Source organism: Lagopus muta, chromosome 8 (genome assembly GCF_023343835.1).
Source record: "Lagopus muta isolate bLagMut1 chromosome 8, bLagMut1 primary, whole genome shotgun sequence".
In the NCBI taxonomy this organism is placed as follows: Eukaryota; Metazoa; Chordata; class Aves; order Galliformes; family Phasianidae; genus Lagopus; species Lagopus muta.
This window is the reverse complement of record NC_064440.1, coordinates 1,223,053-1,238,715: the sequence shown is the minus strand read 5'-3', so window position 1 is coordinate 1,238,715 and position 15,663 is coordinate 1,223,053. Positions and strand designations below refer to the sequence as shown.

At 49.3% G+C, this 15,663-nt stretch overlaps 1 protein-coding gene across 8 annotated transcripts in view; it reads left to right on the top strand.

Moving 5' to 3' along the window:
• The window catches only part of FMNL2 (formin like 2), a 108,344-nt gene that overhangs the window by 62,089 nt on the left and 30,592 nt on the right, over nucleotides 1-15,663 (top strand). For all 8 annotated transcript variants that reach the window (XM_048953342.1, XM_048953339.1, XM_048953343.1 and 5 more), the window contains exons 6-9: nucleotides 1,044-1,196; nucleotides 9,517-9,625; nucleotides 10,731-10,807; nucleotides 12,758-12,851. In XM_048953342.1, coding sequence (XP_048809299.1) covers nucleotides 1,044-1,196; nucleotides 9,517-9,625; nucleotides 10,731-10,807; nucleotides 12,758-12,851 — 433 coding nt within the window. The remainder of the gene's footprint in view (nucleotides 1-1,043; nucleotides 1,197-9,516; nucleotides 9,626-10,730; nucleotides 10,808-12,757; nucleotides 12,852-15,663) is intronic.

Genomic DNA, 15,663 nt, shown 5'->3' with positions numbered 1-15,663 from the left:
GACACCCGGCCAGCTCAGAGTTGGTCATTTAGGTAATAATAGATCATTGAATACACTCTGCTAAAACAAATCAGGAGAAGATCCGTTTTCGTTAGTCGTTAGATCACAGTTTGAAATACATGCTCAGATGAGGATCTGGTTTTGTGTGTCTGCACATTTTCCTTTTGATATATTGGAGCAATAGCAATTTTTTATTACAAAATGTATGAAAATAAATGGTGAGTTAAAGATACCATTGTAGTTGGGAACTTGAGCAGAGCTGATGGTTTCTTTTTAAAACGATGCCATCAGATGTACATGTGCCATCAGACAGAAATGAGATTCTTGGTGGAGCTGCAGTAAAATTAATGAAGGAAAATTATATGTTTCAAAATGTCCCTAACACTGGAAAATACTGCACAGCAAAAAGATGGGTTTGTATAAAGACTTTGTTCCTAAAATTATATGAATGCGTGCATGTTATCCTGCTGGGTTTTTTCCCTCTCTAACGTGGTAAACATGAGTAATAACCTCAAGAGCTGCAAGGGGAACAAGCAGTTTTTCCTTGCAATAGCAGTATGGTGGGCACAGAGTCAGAAATCAAGGAGAATCTTCAGTGATGATGGTAATACATCACACATGCTTGAGGCTGGTGGGGGCTGATGGGCCGGTGTGAGCGCTCTGTAGGGGAGGAAACTGTACTTTTACAGCATATCCATTTATTAGAATAAAATGGAGACGACTTGGAGCGTTCTTCTTCTTTCCTTCAAGACAAAGCTGTTCATCTGCACAGTTTATTTTACACTGAAGTACAATAACGCATGGCTGTTTGATCCTTCTGAGCTGTGGTTAGCTTCCCTCTTTTGGCAGGGGCCAAATTTGCTGCAGTGTGGATTTGAAGCTCGCTCTGAACTGCAGCTGAAGGGAAATTAGTCTGCATCGCTTTCTTCCTTTCTTTTCAGAGTCTTTAGGGAGCTACAAAATCTGCAGATGTTTAACAGGAAGGAAAACGCTGTGTGCATCTTTGCCGTCTAACCCAGCTCCAACATTTCTATTTCCTTTAGGTTTGACTTTGAAAGCTTGGAGAACAACGTGGAAAACTCGATGGACAAGTCCAAGCCTTGGAGCCGCTCGATCGAGGACCTGCACAGGGGCAGCAATCTGCCCTCACCAGTTGGCAGCAGTGCGTCGCGCTCCGGCCGGCACTCCACGCTGCGGTAAGGCACCGAGCCGTGCAGGAGGCCTGCAGGCACCCCGTGCCCATGGGGCTTTCTGCTTACACTGGCTTCCATCTTCCCTCTTTGCACAGTGCAGGCTTGGCACATGTAGGAAACTTGTCGTTGCAGCGATGGTTTTGAGGTGGAAGGAAGTGCTAAGCTCACAGCGCAGGGCAGCGATTGAGGAAGTCAGATGAGCAGTGCTGCCTCTGTTTCCAGTGGCTGAGTGGTTTAAGGATGCAGAATACGTTTCCGTCAGGTCTGATGTGCCTTGCCCAGAGGAAGCACTTACTGCTCTCCAAACTGTGTGTCAGCGTTTCCATGGGCCCAGCCAGGCTGGAGCTCTGACCTGGTGCCTCATTCAGTAAGGGCTCGTCCAAAAGCGTATCCATTCCATTCTGTGCTGAACAAGGTTTATTTGTTAAAGGCCGTTTCCATCCTTCAAACCTTCTGGTAACTCAAGCACCACATCAGGCCTTACTTTGAAGTCTCCCTTTTTGAATATTTGTTGGTGGTTTTTTTTTTCTTCCCGTTTGTAGATAAGGCAAGATCACTTCCCTGGAGTGAATGGCAGTCAGCTGTGTTACAGAACTTCACGTTCTTACAATTCTTCACTCCTACAAGCCAGACTAGCTAGCATTTATAGCAGCACTGTTCATTAGGGCCGCAGCTCAGAGTGCTGGATGGGACTTTCTTTATGCATGTTCTGACTCTGTGGGCTTTTGTAGAGCTTTGTTCCACGGTGCTGTGAGCACAAAGGAGTCCTGCAGAGATGGAAGCAGTGAGCAGATTTTTGCTGCCTTCCAGCCCAAGCTCAGCTTTGGTTTGTCACTGCTAATATGGGCTGTGTGTTTTGTGTTCAGGACTGCTACCCATAGCTGAATAGTGATGGGTGTGGTATCTGGAAGGTATCAAAGGCATCAGGGAGAAAGCAGAGAGGAGGAGGTAGGCACAGAGTGCTGGCAAAAGATGTGAGCTGTGGAGTGCAGCAGAATCAGTTGAGTTGTTTTTATTTGATGCTGCAAAGGTGATTTCAGTGCTGTTGGTGTGCTGTGATTTTTATGTACTTCAGCAGAGGAGGTATGGCCTTAAGTTTGCAGGAGGGGGTCTGATGCTGCTCTCTGTCTTTGGGAGGCATGTCAGCGGTTCATTGTGCCAGAAATGCACGTCAGCTATGCATTACATGTCTCTTACATTTTTTTCTCTTCGTTTCCTTCCACCTTTTTTCTTTTTTCACATCCCCCTCTTACCTTTTTTTATTTTCCATTTCCACATCCCCTTCCTCACATCCTCCTTTTCCCTCCCTCTTCCAAACCTCCCTTCCCAACTCTTCCTTCTGCATCCGTGACCCTCCTGCCATCACGTGCCATCAGCATGGTCTCCCTACCTGAGCAGCTTCAGCTCAAACACCACCAGAGCTGCTTTTCTTCCAGCTGCCTCTGGAGCGGCTTCGCTTGGCACACTGCTGATGGGGCCTCGAGCCAGAAAACCTTGTAAGTGCCAGGGTGACACCTCATGGGGCTGCCCCTTTTGTGAGGCCCTGTGCTGCTCCCATGCCTTATAGTCCCATAATCACACTGCGTGGGGAGCAGCCCTGAGTGCTGGGGAGCCTCAGCCTCCACGCCGTGTGCTTATTGCATTGTAGCTTCCCGCTGTAGTGGGCTTAGCTAGGAGGGAATAAAGCACGTTTTACTTTGAAACAAGAGATTAGTTTGCTTGTAGTATTGCAAAAAGTTTTATCCCTGAGACACCCAGCTTTAATTGTTGTGTGCCTTGGTTAATGTTTTAAATAGAGCTGCTGCTGAAGTGTTGGCTCACTCTTCGATGTGGGCAGGGGCTGCTGGGCTGGGGGGTGACCTGGGCTGGGGCTCCAGTGGTGCCCAGCACTGTGAGATTCTCTGACAGCACTTCTGTGTGTTGCCTCGTTGCACGAAGGCCTGTGTTCTGCAGGAGGTGGCTTTTCTGTGGATGGGGGCTATGTATGATTGGAAAAGTAAAAGCACGGGGTGTTTTTAAGAGTTATTTTTTAATAATTTTTGGATGAATTTATAAATACTGTGTGCTACACACGCATCCCAAATTAAATGCTGACATTTGATTTGAACAGACACGTTTTGTGCTGTCTTTAGCATGTGGTTCTCTCGAGTTGCTGCCTGTCTGCAGTGTCACAGTGCTGCTCTCTGCATGCCTGCAACTGCAGTCACTGCAGCCCTTGGGATGTGTGCACATAGAGGTAGCAGGTGATGAGCACAGAATCACTCTTGGAGTGCTGGGCAGGGCTGCATCCTTGCATGCTTGCAAGCGGCTCAGCTCTGTTGCAGCAAATGGTTCCCATGCAAGTAGCCATGCCATGGTGCCCTGCTGCAAAATCACAGAATCACAGGGACCTCAAGGATCACGAATCTCCAACCCCCTGCCACAGGCAGGGCCACCAACCTCCGCATTTCACAGCAGCCCAGGCTGCCCAGGGCCCCATCCAACCTGGCCTTGAGCACCTCCAGGGATGGACGGGGCATCACAGCCTCTCTGGGCAGCTGTTCCAGCACCTCACCGCTCTCACAGCACAGAACTTCCCCCTGACATCCAACCTCCATCTGCCCTCCCTCAACTTCAAACCATTTCCCCTTGTCCTGCTGTTATCTCCCCTTTCCAAGAGTTGATTCCCCTCCTGTTTGTAGGCTCCCTTTAGGTACTGAAAGGCTGCCATGAGGTCACCCCGCAGCCTTCTTTTCTCCAGACTGAACAAGCCCAGCTCCCTCAGCCTGTCCTCATAGGGGAGGTGCTCCAGCCCCCCTGGATGTGGGGTGTCCTGTGCAAGATGCCTGCTGCCAAGTGCAGAGTGCCTTGTGCCAGGTGCCCTGCTGCAGAGCCAGGTGCCCACACAGAGAGCCAGGTACTCTGCAGCACAGCCCTTCTGGAGCCTTTCCATCCATCCCTTTGCAGGACTGGCTCTCCGTTTTCAATCTGTAACTTTTCTTGACTTCCTGGAGCTCTCGTTAGCAGTGTTAGACCTTGCCAATTCCCTGCTCCGTGTTTCCTTGGCAACTGAGATTTTTTTTTCAAGAAGAGGCACAGGGATTTGGGAGGCAAACACCAAAATGAGGGCAGAAGAATAAAAAATGGGGACGAATCTTAGGGGATTTTCTTGCTGCTTTTTGGGAGTGAGAAGAGCAGTACTTTGACATGAGAGTCAGACTTTCCTTTTGGATAAATATTCATACAGACTTAGCAATGTCCCAGCCCATTAGAAATTCCCTTTCTTCTGAGTCAGATATTTCAGTTTTTATATGGATTCAATTCAGAAACTTAATTTTTTTTTTTTTAATCCAAAAATAGGCTTTGAGCGCACTGAAAAATTGGACTCCCCTTTGGCACTGCTTCTTATGCTGCATGTTTGCATTTGAACACTTCCATTAATGCTGTGCAGCTGCATCCCTGTGTCAGGCTCTGTGCACTGCTGCTGGCTCTGTGCTGGTGCAGTGGCTGGGGAGGGAGGGGGAATCCAAAGCAGGCTGTCTCTATTGCTTTTCTGGCTTTTTCAAAGCAGCAAAGTTCTCTGCAGCTCTCCAGATGGATGACTTTCCCAGATTCCATCAGATAAGACAAAAACTGGAGGCTCAGGGTCATTCCTTCTCTTCGCATTTGTGGCTCAAAACCTTGTTGCCTTGGTTTGGAATGACAGAAGGGAAAATTTTGGGCACCGTGGCCACCTGCTCTGTGTCACCCAGTGTGTTTGTGCCCTGACTGCAGCACAGTCCTTGTGGGGGCCCTGTGCACCCTGCACAGAGTGCAAACTCGGGATCCCCACAACCAGCAGACCCATCCACAAGAGAAATCCCAAGTGTGCAGCAAACAGCAGGGCCTCCCCCTTTCAGAGCCCCCGTCTGCTATCAGAACAGCGTCCTATTGCAAACACCTCCAAAACCCCAATGGAACCAGGAGTCCCACTGCATGCAGGTCCACTCTGCTGGGCAGTAGGGAGTAAGGTTGGGGTGCTGGCAGAGAGCTGCTGGAGCTTTTGTTTGCTGTGAATGCTGTGCAGTGGGGCTCCGTGCCATGGGTTGGGTGCATGTCCTTGTCCCCTGCATGGAGGTCCCCTCAGAGCTGCCAGAGGTGGCAGCAGCTTGGTTTGAGCTGTGTACACACCTACCATGCTGGGAAGGGCTTTACTTGGAGCATCCTCATTTGTGTAGGTGTTTTAATGAGCTGTACGTGGGCCTTCAGCATCCACATGAGCTGTTCTGCACTCTCACACGTTGCATTTCAGTACAACTGATGAACTAGTTCTTCCAGAGCAGCCTGGGCGAGGAGGAGGACCCGGCACTGCATTTCATCCTGCCTCGATCCTCTCCTGGCGGTGCTGCTCCCACGTGGCTGCTCTGTCCCCCTGGGGAGCACTGGGTGCCAGCACAGCCCAGCCCTGTCCCACCGCCTGGCACTGCAAGGTGTGACACAGCCACACGTGGTTGGGTTTCTGCTGCTGCTGTTTTCAGAAGTAGGGTTTTATAGTTCTCCCTTAAAGGAGGAGCGGAGAAAACAAGAGCGGAGCCATCTGAATTGAATTAGTAGAATAAACACGCTCTTGGTGACGCATCTCTGACCTGCAGCAGGCAGGAAATCAGAAGCAGCAGCTTGCCCAGATGCTTGATGTTTGCTAGCAAGAAATGGAGTGAAGGCAGATCGTCCACACTGTGTGAAGGGAGGGGGTGGGGACTACTGTTGGCCTGTCCTGCCCAGGGAGGGAACAGACCCAGGGTGTTGCAGTCAGCGACAGAAAGCATCACAGTCCCTGATCCCATCATCGTAAAAGGGTTTCTGCACAGAAAAAGTCCATCAGTTCCTGGCACTCATGCCTGTGAGAAGAAATTTGCATCTGTTCAGGGAAACCTAGCTAAATGTAGGGCAGAATCCTATCTGTGCTGGGGATGTTTTTCTGTGCTGCAGATCTCAGTTGCAGATTGCATGTGGGTTTCTCAGCCCGGCCACACAGAGGCATGGATGGGCACAGGGTGTGTTGCCTGTTTCCCAGCCCCAGAGCAGGAGGGTGGCTTTGATGGGCACTGGGCTGGAAATTGCAAGCTGCAGCTTCGTGCTTGATTCTCTTGGCTGGGGGAGCCCAGCTCCCACATGGTAGGTGTGTGAAGGCACTCTGAAATGGGGGGAGATGGTGCAGCAGACACAGAGGAGGCTCTTTTCTTCTAGATACAGATCTCATTGCTCTGCTTATTAAAATTTGAAAGAAAGTAATGTATGCAGCCTTTAGCAGTTCCAACCTGAGATAAGCCATTATAGCAAAGAGCTCTGTACGACTGCAAAAGGCTTTCCATCTTTTTATCAAGGCACTTTTCATATTTAGGGAGTTGCCTGTGGAAGTGATGGGTTGTGCTCACGTGCTGTGCAGCTGTGTGTTGACACCCAGGAGTTACAGGCAACTCAAGAGACTGTCACCTGAGCAATATTCCCCCAAGTACAGGTGTAGGTAAGCCTTCCTTAGCTCTGCTCCTCACAGTGTGGGTTAAAAGGAAAATCCCATCCATCTGCAGAGAATTGCACTGGAGGATCTGCAGGTCCCTTCCAACCCCTGTGATTCTGTGATTTGGTGAATTGATGCTTGAGGTTTTTCTGTGTCAGTTCTGGGAATGCATTGTGGTTTTGGGGACAGCTGGAGGGAAGGGCCCATAGCAGCACCAGTGTGCCTGCTCCTGCAGCATGCAGCTGGGGCTCCTTGGCCATCCCTGATCCCACAGGGAGCAGCAGCACAAAGCATCCAAGCACCCCAATGGTTGGGATGGGACAGGACAAGAGGTAATGGCCTCAAGTTGTACCAGAAGAGAGTCAGGTTGGTATTAGGAAGCATTCCTTCTCCAAAGTGCAGTCAGGCAGTGGCACAGCTGCCCATGGAGTGGGGGGTCAGCATCCCTGGGGGTGTCCCAGAGCTGTGGGGATGTGGCACTGAGGGATGTGTGCAGTGGGCATGGGGGAGTGGGGGGAGTGGTTGGGTAGAGGGATCCAAAAGGGCTTCTCCAACCTTAATGATTCTATTATGGGACACGCTGCAGGCAGCTTGGTGTGAGGCTGCTGGCCCCATAGAGCCTTCCCTGACACAGGAGGGAATGAGCAGCAGGGTAAAGCCAGCACCTGTGGGGTTTCGTTCACCAAATCCCAAGGTACCCAGATCTTCCCTGCATCAGTCCCCTGCTCCCAGCTCACTGCTTCCCCTGTCCGTGTGCTGGGCTCCTTGGGACTCGCTGGCAGTAAGCTGAGCGCTCTCTTGGGCTCAGGCAAAACTGGGTCGAATTTCCCACAAACCCAAATCGTTCTGGAGTGCCCTGAGCTGATTTATGCATTCATGTCTATGGGAAAGAAAAAAAGCTGTTTGACTGAATCCTGCTTTGAATTTTGGGGTTTCTTTCATGTCAGTGCTGCTGGGGAAAGAAGGCAAAGTGCAAGCACAGCTCTGTGCAGGCCAGGCTGGTTCTGTGCTGTGCTGGAGCTCCCTGTGCTTCCCCTTTCCTGCCCTGTTACTGCTTGTTCCTGTATCTATTATTAACCTTGGCTATTAATAATGATGTTAATCACTGATTTTAAAGCTACACTTCTAAGCAAAATGAGTAGCATGAATGAAGCAAGTGAGTGCACAGCAGCATTGGCAGTAAGGGGATTGCTTCTCTTCTGGTACATTCTTCCATCTTCCATCTCTGGCAGTTCAGATTTAATTCTCCCAACCTAAGGATGATTATCTGTCAGCCCATCCTGTGTTCATAGCTCCCAGTGGCTTTTTCCTTTGTGAATCAGCCTGAGTGCTTTGGCAGCGCTCTGTGGAGCCGTACAGCGAGCAGGTTTGCTTTCATCCCATCACCTGGGAATGGCATCTGATGCCACTTGGTTCCCACATTGCAAGTCATAAGGACAACTCCTTCCCCATGCACTGCCTGCACGTTGCCCACACTTGCATGAATGCAGCAGCTCTCTCTGCCTCTTCCAGCAGAGAAATCCATGTCAGAGCTCAACTTGCCCTGCTTTGGAACGTTTGCAGCTGTGCTCTGGGTCACTGCTGGGTACCAACATTGCTTCATTTGCACTGAGGCTGGGGATGTGGTCATAGCTAGGGATACTGAAATCCCCAAGTTTTTTCCCATAGTCAACACAAGAGAAGCCTTCCTCTTTAACAGGACAGAGGTGATGGCCTCAAGTTGTGCTAGAGGATGGTTGGGTTTGGTGACAGGAAACATTTCTTTCCCAAAGAGCAGTCAGGCAGTGGCACAGCTGCCCATGGAGTAGGGGATCACCATCCCTGGGGGTGTCCCAGAGCTGTGGGGATGTGGCACCGAGGGATGAGGGCAGTGGGCATTGGGGGAGTTAGGTTTGGCCATGGGGATCCTACAGAGCTTTTCCAGCCTTAATAGTTCTAAGACTGCTGTGGTTGTTGCCCAGGCTGCAGAGTGGCACTGGTGGGGTGAAGCTGCAGTTGTCTGAAGTAGCCTTGGCTTTACCAGTATTTACTGTGCCAGTCAAGTTTCATCTGCAGATTTCTTTTGTGTAACAAATGCCAGAATTTGCAGAGCTCTCAGCTGCACATGCGTCATGCTGCTTTCCTTTCTGCCTGCCTTTCAGCAGAATTTTATGCTTGCTTCCTCGGCTTTCAGTTCAGAGTGTGACAATTTGCAGTGTGTCGGCGCCTTGCCCCTCTGCTGGGCTGCAGCTGGGGACATGCAGGACCAGCCTCAGGCTCTGTCACTTTGTTCTCACCTCTCTCTTACATAGGAGTAAGTTAGGATTAAAAATTTGCTGCTTATTCAACGCTGTACATGGCTGTAAGAATATACATGTATTTCATATGGCAGCCTGTCTCCTTGTCTCCAATTGCCTGTGCTCAGCTCACAAAGCATGGTTTTCCTTAAAGAAAATAAGCAGCATCTTGGGAAGAGCTGAAATGTGGGTTTCATTTACTATGTCGTAGAAGCAGCAGATCGAAAGATTTCCCTTTGTTTTATTCCATGTACTTACTGAGTTGAACTCAAGGTTGATTTACCAGCTAGGGGTTGCAGTTAGGATAATTAATGCCTGTGTTTGGGGACAGTTCCTAAAGGCTGGGTTTCCTCAGTTTGGAGAGCTTTCAGGAAGCTCGGCTGCAGAACAGAATAGAGGCACAGTTCTTCGTTCTGTCGGGATGCTCTGCACTTCCCTGATGTCTGCTGCTTGGATTTTCCACACAACTGAGAAGTGTGTGCATTAAACCCAATGGAGGAATATTCCCATTCCTTTCTTCCTCCCACCTAAGAATAGCCCTGTGACTGATGGAGGCTGTTTCTGTTTGCAGGTACAATACTTTGCCAAGCCGAAGAACTCTGAAAAATTCCAGACTAGTGAGTAAGAAAGACGACGTTCACGTCTGCATCATGTGTTTGCGTGCCATCATGAACTACCAGGTATTGCCCTTTTTGTTCTTCTGGCCCGCAGCACCGTTGTTGTTGGGGGGAAAGGTTAGCTGCACATGATTCAGGTGAAACTGATGTGAAGGATGAAATTCTTATTGTCAGACAGCATAGCTGGGAGCTGCCTGGCACAGTCCTTGTGCACCCGCACGGTTGGCACACGTGAGGACACAGATAAGAGCACACGCATGCTCCTGTTTGCAGTGCTGGGCTCTGTTGGCACTAACTCATTGGACGTGCACCTGCACAGTAACTGCTATCAGAGTTTAGCATTAACCTGGAGGAAATAGGAGGATTTTTGGAGTGCTCTTGTTAGACATTGGTGGGAAAGAGAAGATTTCACTTTGCTGCATGTCGATTGCGGGGCTGTTGCGATAACTGCGAGTCCAAGAATAAACTGCACCGAACTAATCGTGTTTCCATGAGTTTCTTCTCTCCTTGGAGGCATGCTGTGGTCACATGGCATGCCCAGGTAGTTTCTGAGATGCTGAATTTCTTGCTAAACCAGTAACAACTAACAGTTAAGTGCTTCAAGGAAAGCCTGGCATGAGTTGTGTGACCTTACAGGGGGCTTCTGGCACTGCTGCATGGGAGCTTTGACAGAGCTCCCTACCTCTGATGGGAAGGTGGCAAGCAACAGTGCAGTTGTGGTAATAACCCATGCTGTGTTTTCCAAAGCATTTCCTTTCTTTGGTTTTGGAAGCAGACCCAGCAGGACTCACGCAGTAGCTGCATGCAGCAGTTGCTCCGTGGCAGCATGCATGTTGTAGAAGTGATTTTGGCAGCTGAGCTGCACATTCCCTGTTAAAGAGGAAATGGCATGCTTGGCTGTCAATGTTAACAGTGTTGGGGAAGGACGGGCAGAGGGGCTGGCAGTGGGGTGGGATCAGCCCTGGGACCCTTTTGAGTGGCCAGGCCGAGCGCTTTGGGCACGGTGGTGACAGGGGAGCTGATGGGCATGGTGTGAGATAGGAGTGTGCTGAGTGTGTCTTGGTGATTTCAATAGCCAGATCCGGTCAGACACGGGTAATTTGCTGGGATTTAAAACGAATCATTTCAGTTTCAGAGCAGAAACGATGTTTTCCTCTTCTCTTTTCAGTATGGATTCAATATGGTCATGTCGCACCCGCATGCCGTTAACGAAATTGCACTAAGCCTGAACAACAAGAATCCCAGGTAGGCTGTACTTGCTGTTAGAGAGTTTAAGAAGCAGAAAAGTGAAGAGTAGAAGGATTTTCATGGACTTACGTACAGAGCTGCAGCGAAAATCAGCCTTTGCTCTGACTCAGATTCAGTTTGTGTTGCAGTGCAGTTAGATGGGCGATTGCCGTTTGGTTCCGTTGGTCTCAGAAGCTGCTCACTCTGCAGCTCTGCCTTTGCTGCTCAAGTTCAACTGCTGCTGCAGTGCAGAGGAGACCCTGCTGATCAGGAGCAGCTCTGCATGGGGTTTTCCTGAAGAAGCTAAATTTTCTGCAGTAAATTTTGTTGAAGCCACCTTCAGGTTTGAGCTCCTCTAAGAGCACATTTTATACTCGTTCTGCCTCTGTCCAGTGCCTGACTAAGTTCCAGGTGTTTCTTTAACCACAGCAGCAGTCCTGTAATCACACTGTAGAACTGATTGCTGCAAGGTTATATCCCCTCTCCTCGCTGTACACATTTGTGAGCTGGCACCTACATCCAGCCAGACCTGGAGTTGCAGGCATCCCATATACCTGATGATGCCAGAGCTGAGTTCTGGTGTTTGCTAGGGAACGGAAAAACAGGGATGAGACAAAACTACACTGCACCATATAGAGAGAACTCCTTTGCCTGAGCTGCCTGCTTGCTGTGCAGTGTACTGCTTGAAACCTTGGCCTGGTGGAAGTGGGTCCTTCCTTCCTCTCTTCTATTTAGGCTTAAGTCAGCAAGCATGGATGGGAAGGATACAGGAAGTTTGTTGTGATCATTTGTGGTGTTCTGTGTCTGCAAATCAGGTGATTAAGGGATGAATGATGCCAGCATAGCAGTGTCCTGCCCCATCCCTGCCCCATCGCAGATGCAGCAGGGGAGTGGGTGCTGCACCTGATGCTGAGACCTGGGCATCCTCCTGGCATCTCTGTAGCTCACAGCCCTTAGAGGATGTTGCCAGTGGGCCATAGGGAGAGCTCCACAAGCCTGTCTGAAAGAGCTTGGGTTTTCTTCTTGTGGCAGGACAAAAAAACGGATGAGTAAGAATTGAAAGTGATCCGTGTAAAATTTCCTGGGGAAGTGAACATTTTATCTGGTTTCCAAAGATAACCTTGACACTTTGAAAGCCAAAAGGTATTTCTTTTTCTGCAACATCTGGTTTAATGCTCAAGCATGAGACTAATTTCATGTGTGTCTGCATGGTTTCAGTATCTGCTCCCAGCTCATCTGGCTGTAAGATCCCATTGGTGCTTTTGCCTTACGTGAACTCTGTAAGAGAGAACTGGGGATTATTTATGTCAGAGCTATACGAAGAGTTGCATGCTTTTCTTTCAGCAATCAGTTGTATCCTCCCCTCCCTGATACGCTGTGTTAGCTGTCAGTCAGCACCCAGGTTTCAGATGCTGGAGGGGGAGGTGTGCTAAGGCACCCTGCTTCACTTCAGCAAACCGCGCCTTGCATTTTTTGTGGCTGTGAGTAACACAACTTGTCACAGAGAATAACTGAGATGTGCATCAGGGCAGGGCACATAGACCTAAAAGCCCTGGCCACAGAGGGGCTGAGGCATGGGCTGCTCCTAGCAGCGATTGCATGGACCACATGGGGCCCCCTGTGCCTCCCCCTGTGGGTTTGTGCAGGAGAGCTCCCACAGTGCCAGCTGCCAGGCTGATGCAGACACCATTGGTTTGCTTGGATTTCCTCAAGTACAATTTGTGATGTAAATCTGTGCATCTTTTGGGAAGTATTAAAATGGGGGAGAGTTGCACGATCCCGGGAGGCTCAAACTACCCTGGATCAGACACTGCTCTGCATTCTGTGTCCTGCAGGTTTGCTTGTCTCAAGAGGCTGAACCACTGGATGCAAAGTACTTCTCCCGGTGCCTGCACAGCACTTTGCAAACAGGTAGAAGGTATTCCTCACCAGCTCGTCACTGACTGCTTTGGCTTGCTTTCTTTGCAGGACAAAGGCCCTTGTCCTCGAGCTCCTGGCTGCTGTTTGTCTCGTCAGAGGAGGTCATGAGATCATTTTGTCTGCGTTTGATAACTTCAAGGAGGTACGTGTTCTGCTTTGTCAGAATTTCATGTGTGTGTCTCTAGTTCTCCTAGCTCTCAGCTAGAGCTTTCGTGTTCAGCTCTATTTCTTAGACTAAGGGTTTTCCATAAGCTGCAGATTTTCCATGCATAGACAGCAGCAGTGTCTGTGCCATCGTTTTCTGTGCTGTTGTGTTCTAGAGCTGTAATCCCAGCAGGGTGAATCCTGTCTGTGAATTGTTCCTTCTCCCTTTGGCCAGTTGAGCTGTGTCCCTGAATGGGAAAAGGAATGGAGATTTGGAGAGCTTTACTGCAGGTCTGACTGAATGTGTTTGTATGTTTTTAGGTGAAATAACTGGAATTGCTGTGTAGATCCTCCATTTTCAGGGCCGTCTACATAAGCCTTTGAGATGCAAAATTCCTGTGTTTTTTTTTTTTAATCAGTAGAATTTTTATTTATAAGGAAATTCAAAAATCAAGTTTCTGTATCCCTGTCTGCTGAAATTAACACAAGCATTCTGGTTTGTTCAGCTGGTGTAAAGCTGTCCTTTGTGTCTGCATACATCCAAGTGTATCACGTTTGCATACAGTGGTTAATGGGACTTGAGAAGGTTGTATTCAGAATTACTGGTGTGGGAATGCAGCCCAAGCAAGCTGTGGTTCCAGTTGTTGTGAATATTGGGTATAGGTGTGGATTTATTATCAAAGGGAAAATGAATCTAGTCGTACCAGCTCCAAAATGGTTAAACTTGATGAGTCCAGGCTGGACTGTGTATGAACATGCAGCAGCTATTTCCTTATTGCCGTTGCTGCCATAGGTAGTTGGTGCAGATGATCAACAAGCCAAGTTGTTTCTTTTTTTCCCCTTCTTTTTATGTTTTGGGAGTTGCTTCTGGTGAAGAGATACCAATCTCTGTTTTACATCTGCTGTGTTTGCCCAGCACACGTCCCTGCTGTAGCTGTGGTGCTGGGAGGATTGGCAGCACATGGAGATGGAGCAGAGCGTCGTCACCAGAGTGTGCTGGGCTGCAGCCTCAGCTTGGTGGGACCTGCCCAGCAGGGAGGGTGAAAATAAGGCATTCAGTTTGCAATGGGATGAGGTCTGCAGGGCTGGAGCTTGGAGTTACAGTTTGTTCCTCCTTTGGTTTATCCAGTGGCAGTCTTGGGCAGAAATTCTTACGTAGCCCCATCAGCTTGTCTTGCAGTATTGCTCTGTTCTGTTGCTGCTGGTGCCTGGTTGGGCTGTTGATTGTGGAACTGCTGGATGGAGCAGGAGAAGCAGCTGTGCAAGGAGGGGAATTCCACCTTTCCAGTTTCCTCCTTCAGCTCTTCTGCTGTTTACCCAGTTGTTCTGCTTATTCTCACTGTGTACTGTTGTTTTCCAATTTCCTCCTGGGCAACCTTCAGTATTAGTTTCAAGCATGTTTTAAATTCATTCCCGTGGCACTGGGATGTGGTCAGTGTGCACAGTGGGGTGGGATGGCAGTTGGACTTGATGATCCTACAGGTCTTTTCCAGCCTTCATGGTTCTATAGCTGGAATACTAAGGACCTCCAAGCAGCCTAGGCTGAAGGTTGTGTTTGCAGGTTTCCATGAGCCTGTGTTGCAGTGTGCCTTCTTCCTTCATCCCAGCCACTGGGATGGTCAGACAGGATCTCTGCCACCCTATCTCTGTGCCATGAAATAACTTCAAAGGAAGCCAAACTCCTGTCTCATGCTCACCCTGCAATAAAGTCAAGAGGAAAACAGGATACTTCAGACCAAATTCAGCTCTCATTTGCATCAGGGTGAACATCAAATATTTCATTAGGCTTTGAGCTTTGCAGTGATGTAAATGAGAACAGAATTTGGTTCTCAGGGTTTGACTGAGCTGGGAAACCACAGCTGATCTGAGTCTTGTTGAGGACTCGTTTTGAAAATGGCTTTTCCTTTGAAAATGATTTGATGGGCCAGGTTTTTTCTGTCTGGGGTCAGGATGTTCACATGGGTGGTTTTACTTCAGGTGTCTCTTGAAAGGGATTCACTTACTTGAACTGAAACCCTCAGTTCTGGAGTGCAGGGACCCAGCTCTGCGCTGCCCTGCGCTCTCTTTCCAGTAAATAACTGGGATGATGTTGGAAGGGTCCTTTCTGGAAATGGAAGCACCTGGATATCTTGGAGCCGCCAGGAGTGTGTGACAGCCTGGGAGCTCGAGGGGGTATTTGGTACAGAAGATCCCAATGGGGAAAAATGCTCAACGGTTGTAAGTAATGGGAAATGGGATCCGGGTGGGAAAGAACAGTTTGGGGCAGAAGAGGTGGGAGCTGGGTGATGCTTAGCTGAATGCTGCTGCCTTTTTGGGAATGGTGGGGAGTTCTGTGTCGCACATAACCATGGTGAGGGCCAGGGCCAGTCCTGTGCCCTGCTGTGTCTGTGAGCTGCTGGCCCCGTGCTGGTGCTCCCTGCAGCCCCTCCTCCCGGCACTGAAGCATAACTGTGTGCGTGGCTGTGGCAGCTTGGGCTGCCCAAGCTATTCAGCCCTGCCACCACCCCTGCATTTACCCACTTGCAACTGGGCTTCCTTAGCAATATTCCTGGGTCCTTTGTGCTTGTTTCCATGGATCTGTGAGAACTGGCTACACCGTTTTATCCGAGTTGCCTGGGATTTGTGTCAGGGGATGAGCAAATGCACTTCAGCAGAATGCCTGGGGGAAAATGAGGAGAGTTAGCCTCAGGATGGCTTTGCAGGAGCTGTGGGTCACAGAGGAGATGCCGAGAGCCTGAGCCCCATTTAAATTGAAGTGGGCTGAGTGCACTGTTGGAAAACAAGATATATTTTCCTAGTGCTTATTCAGA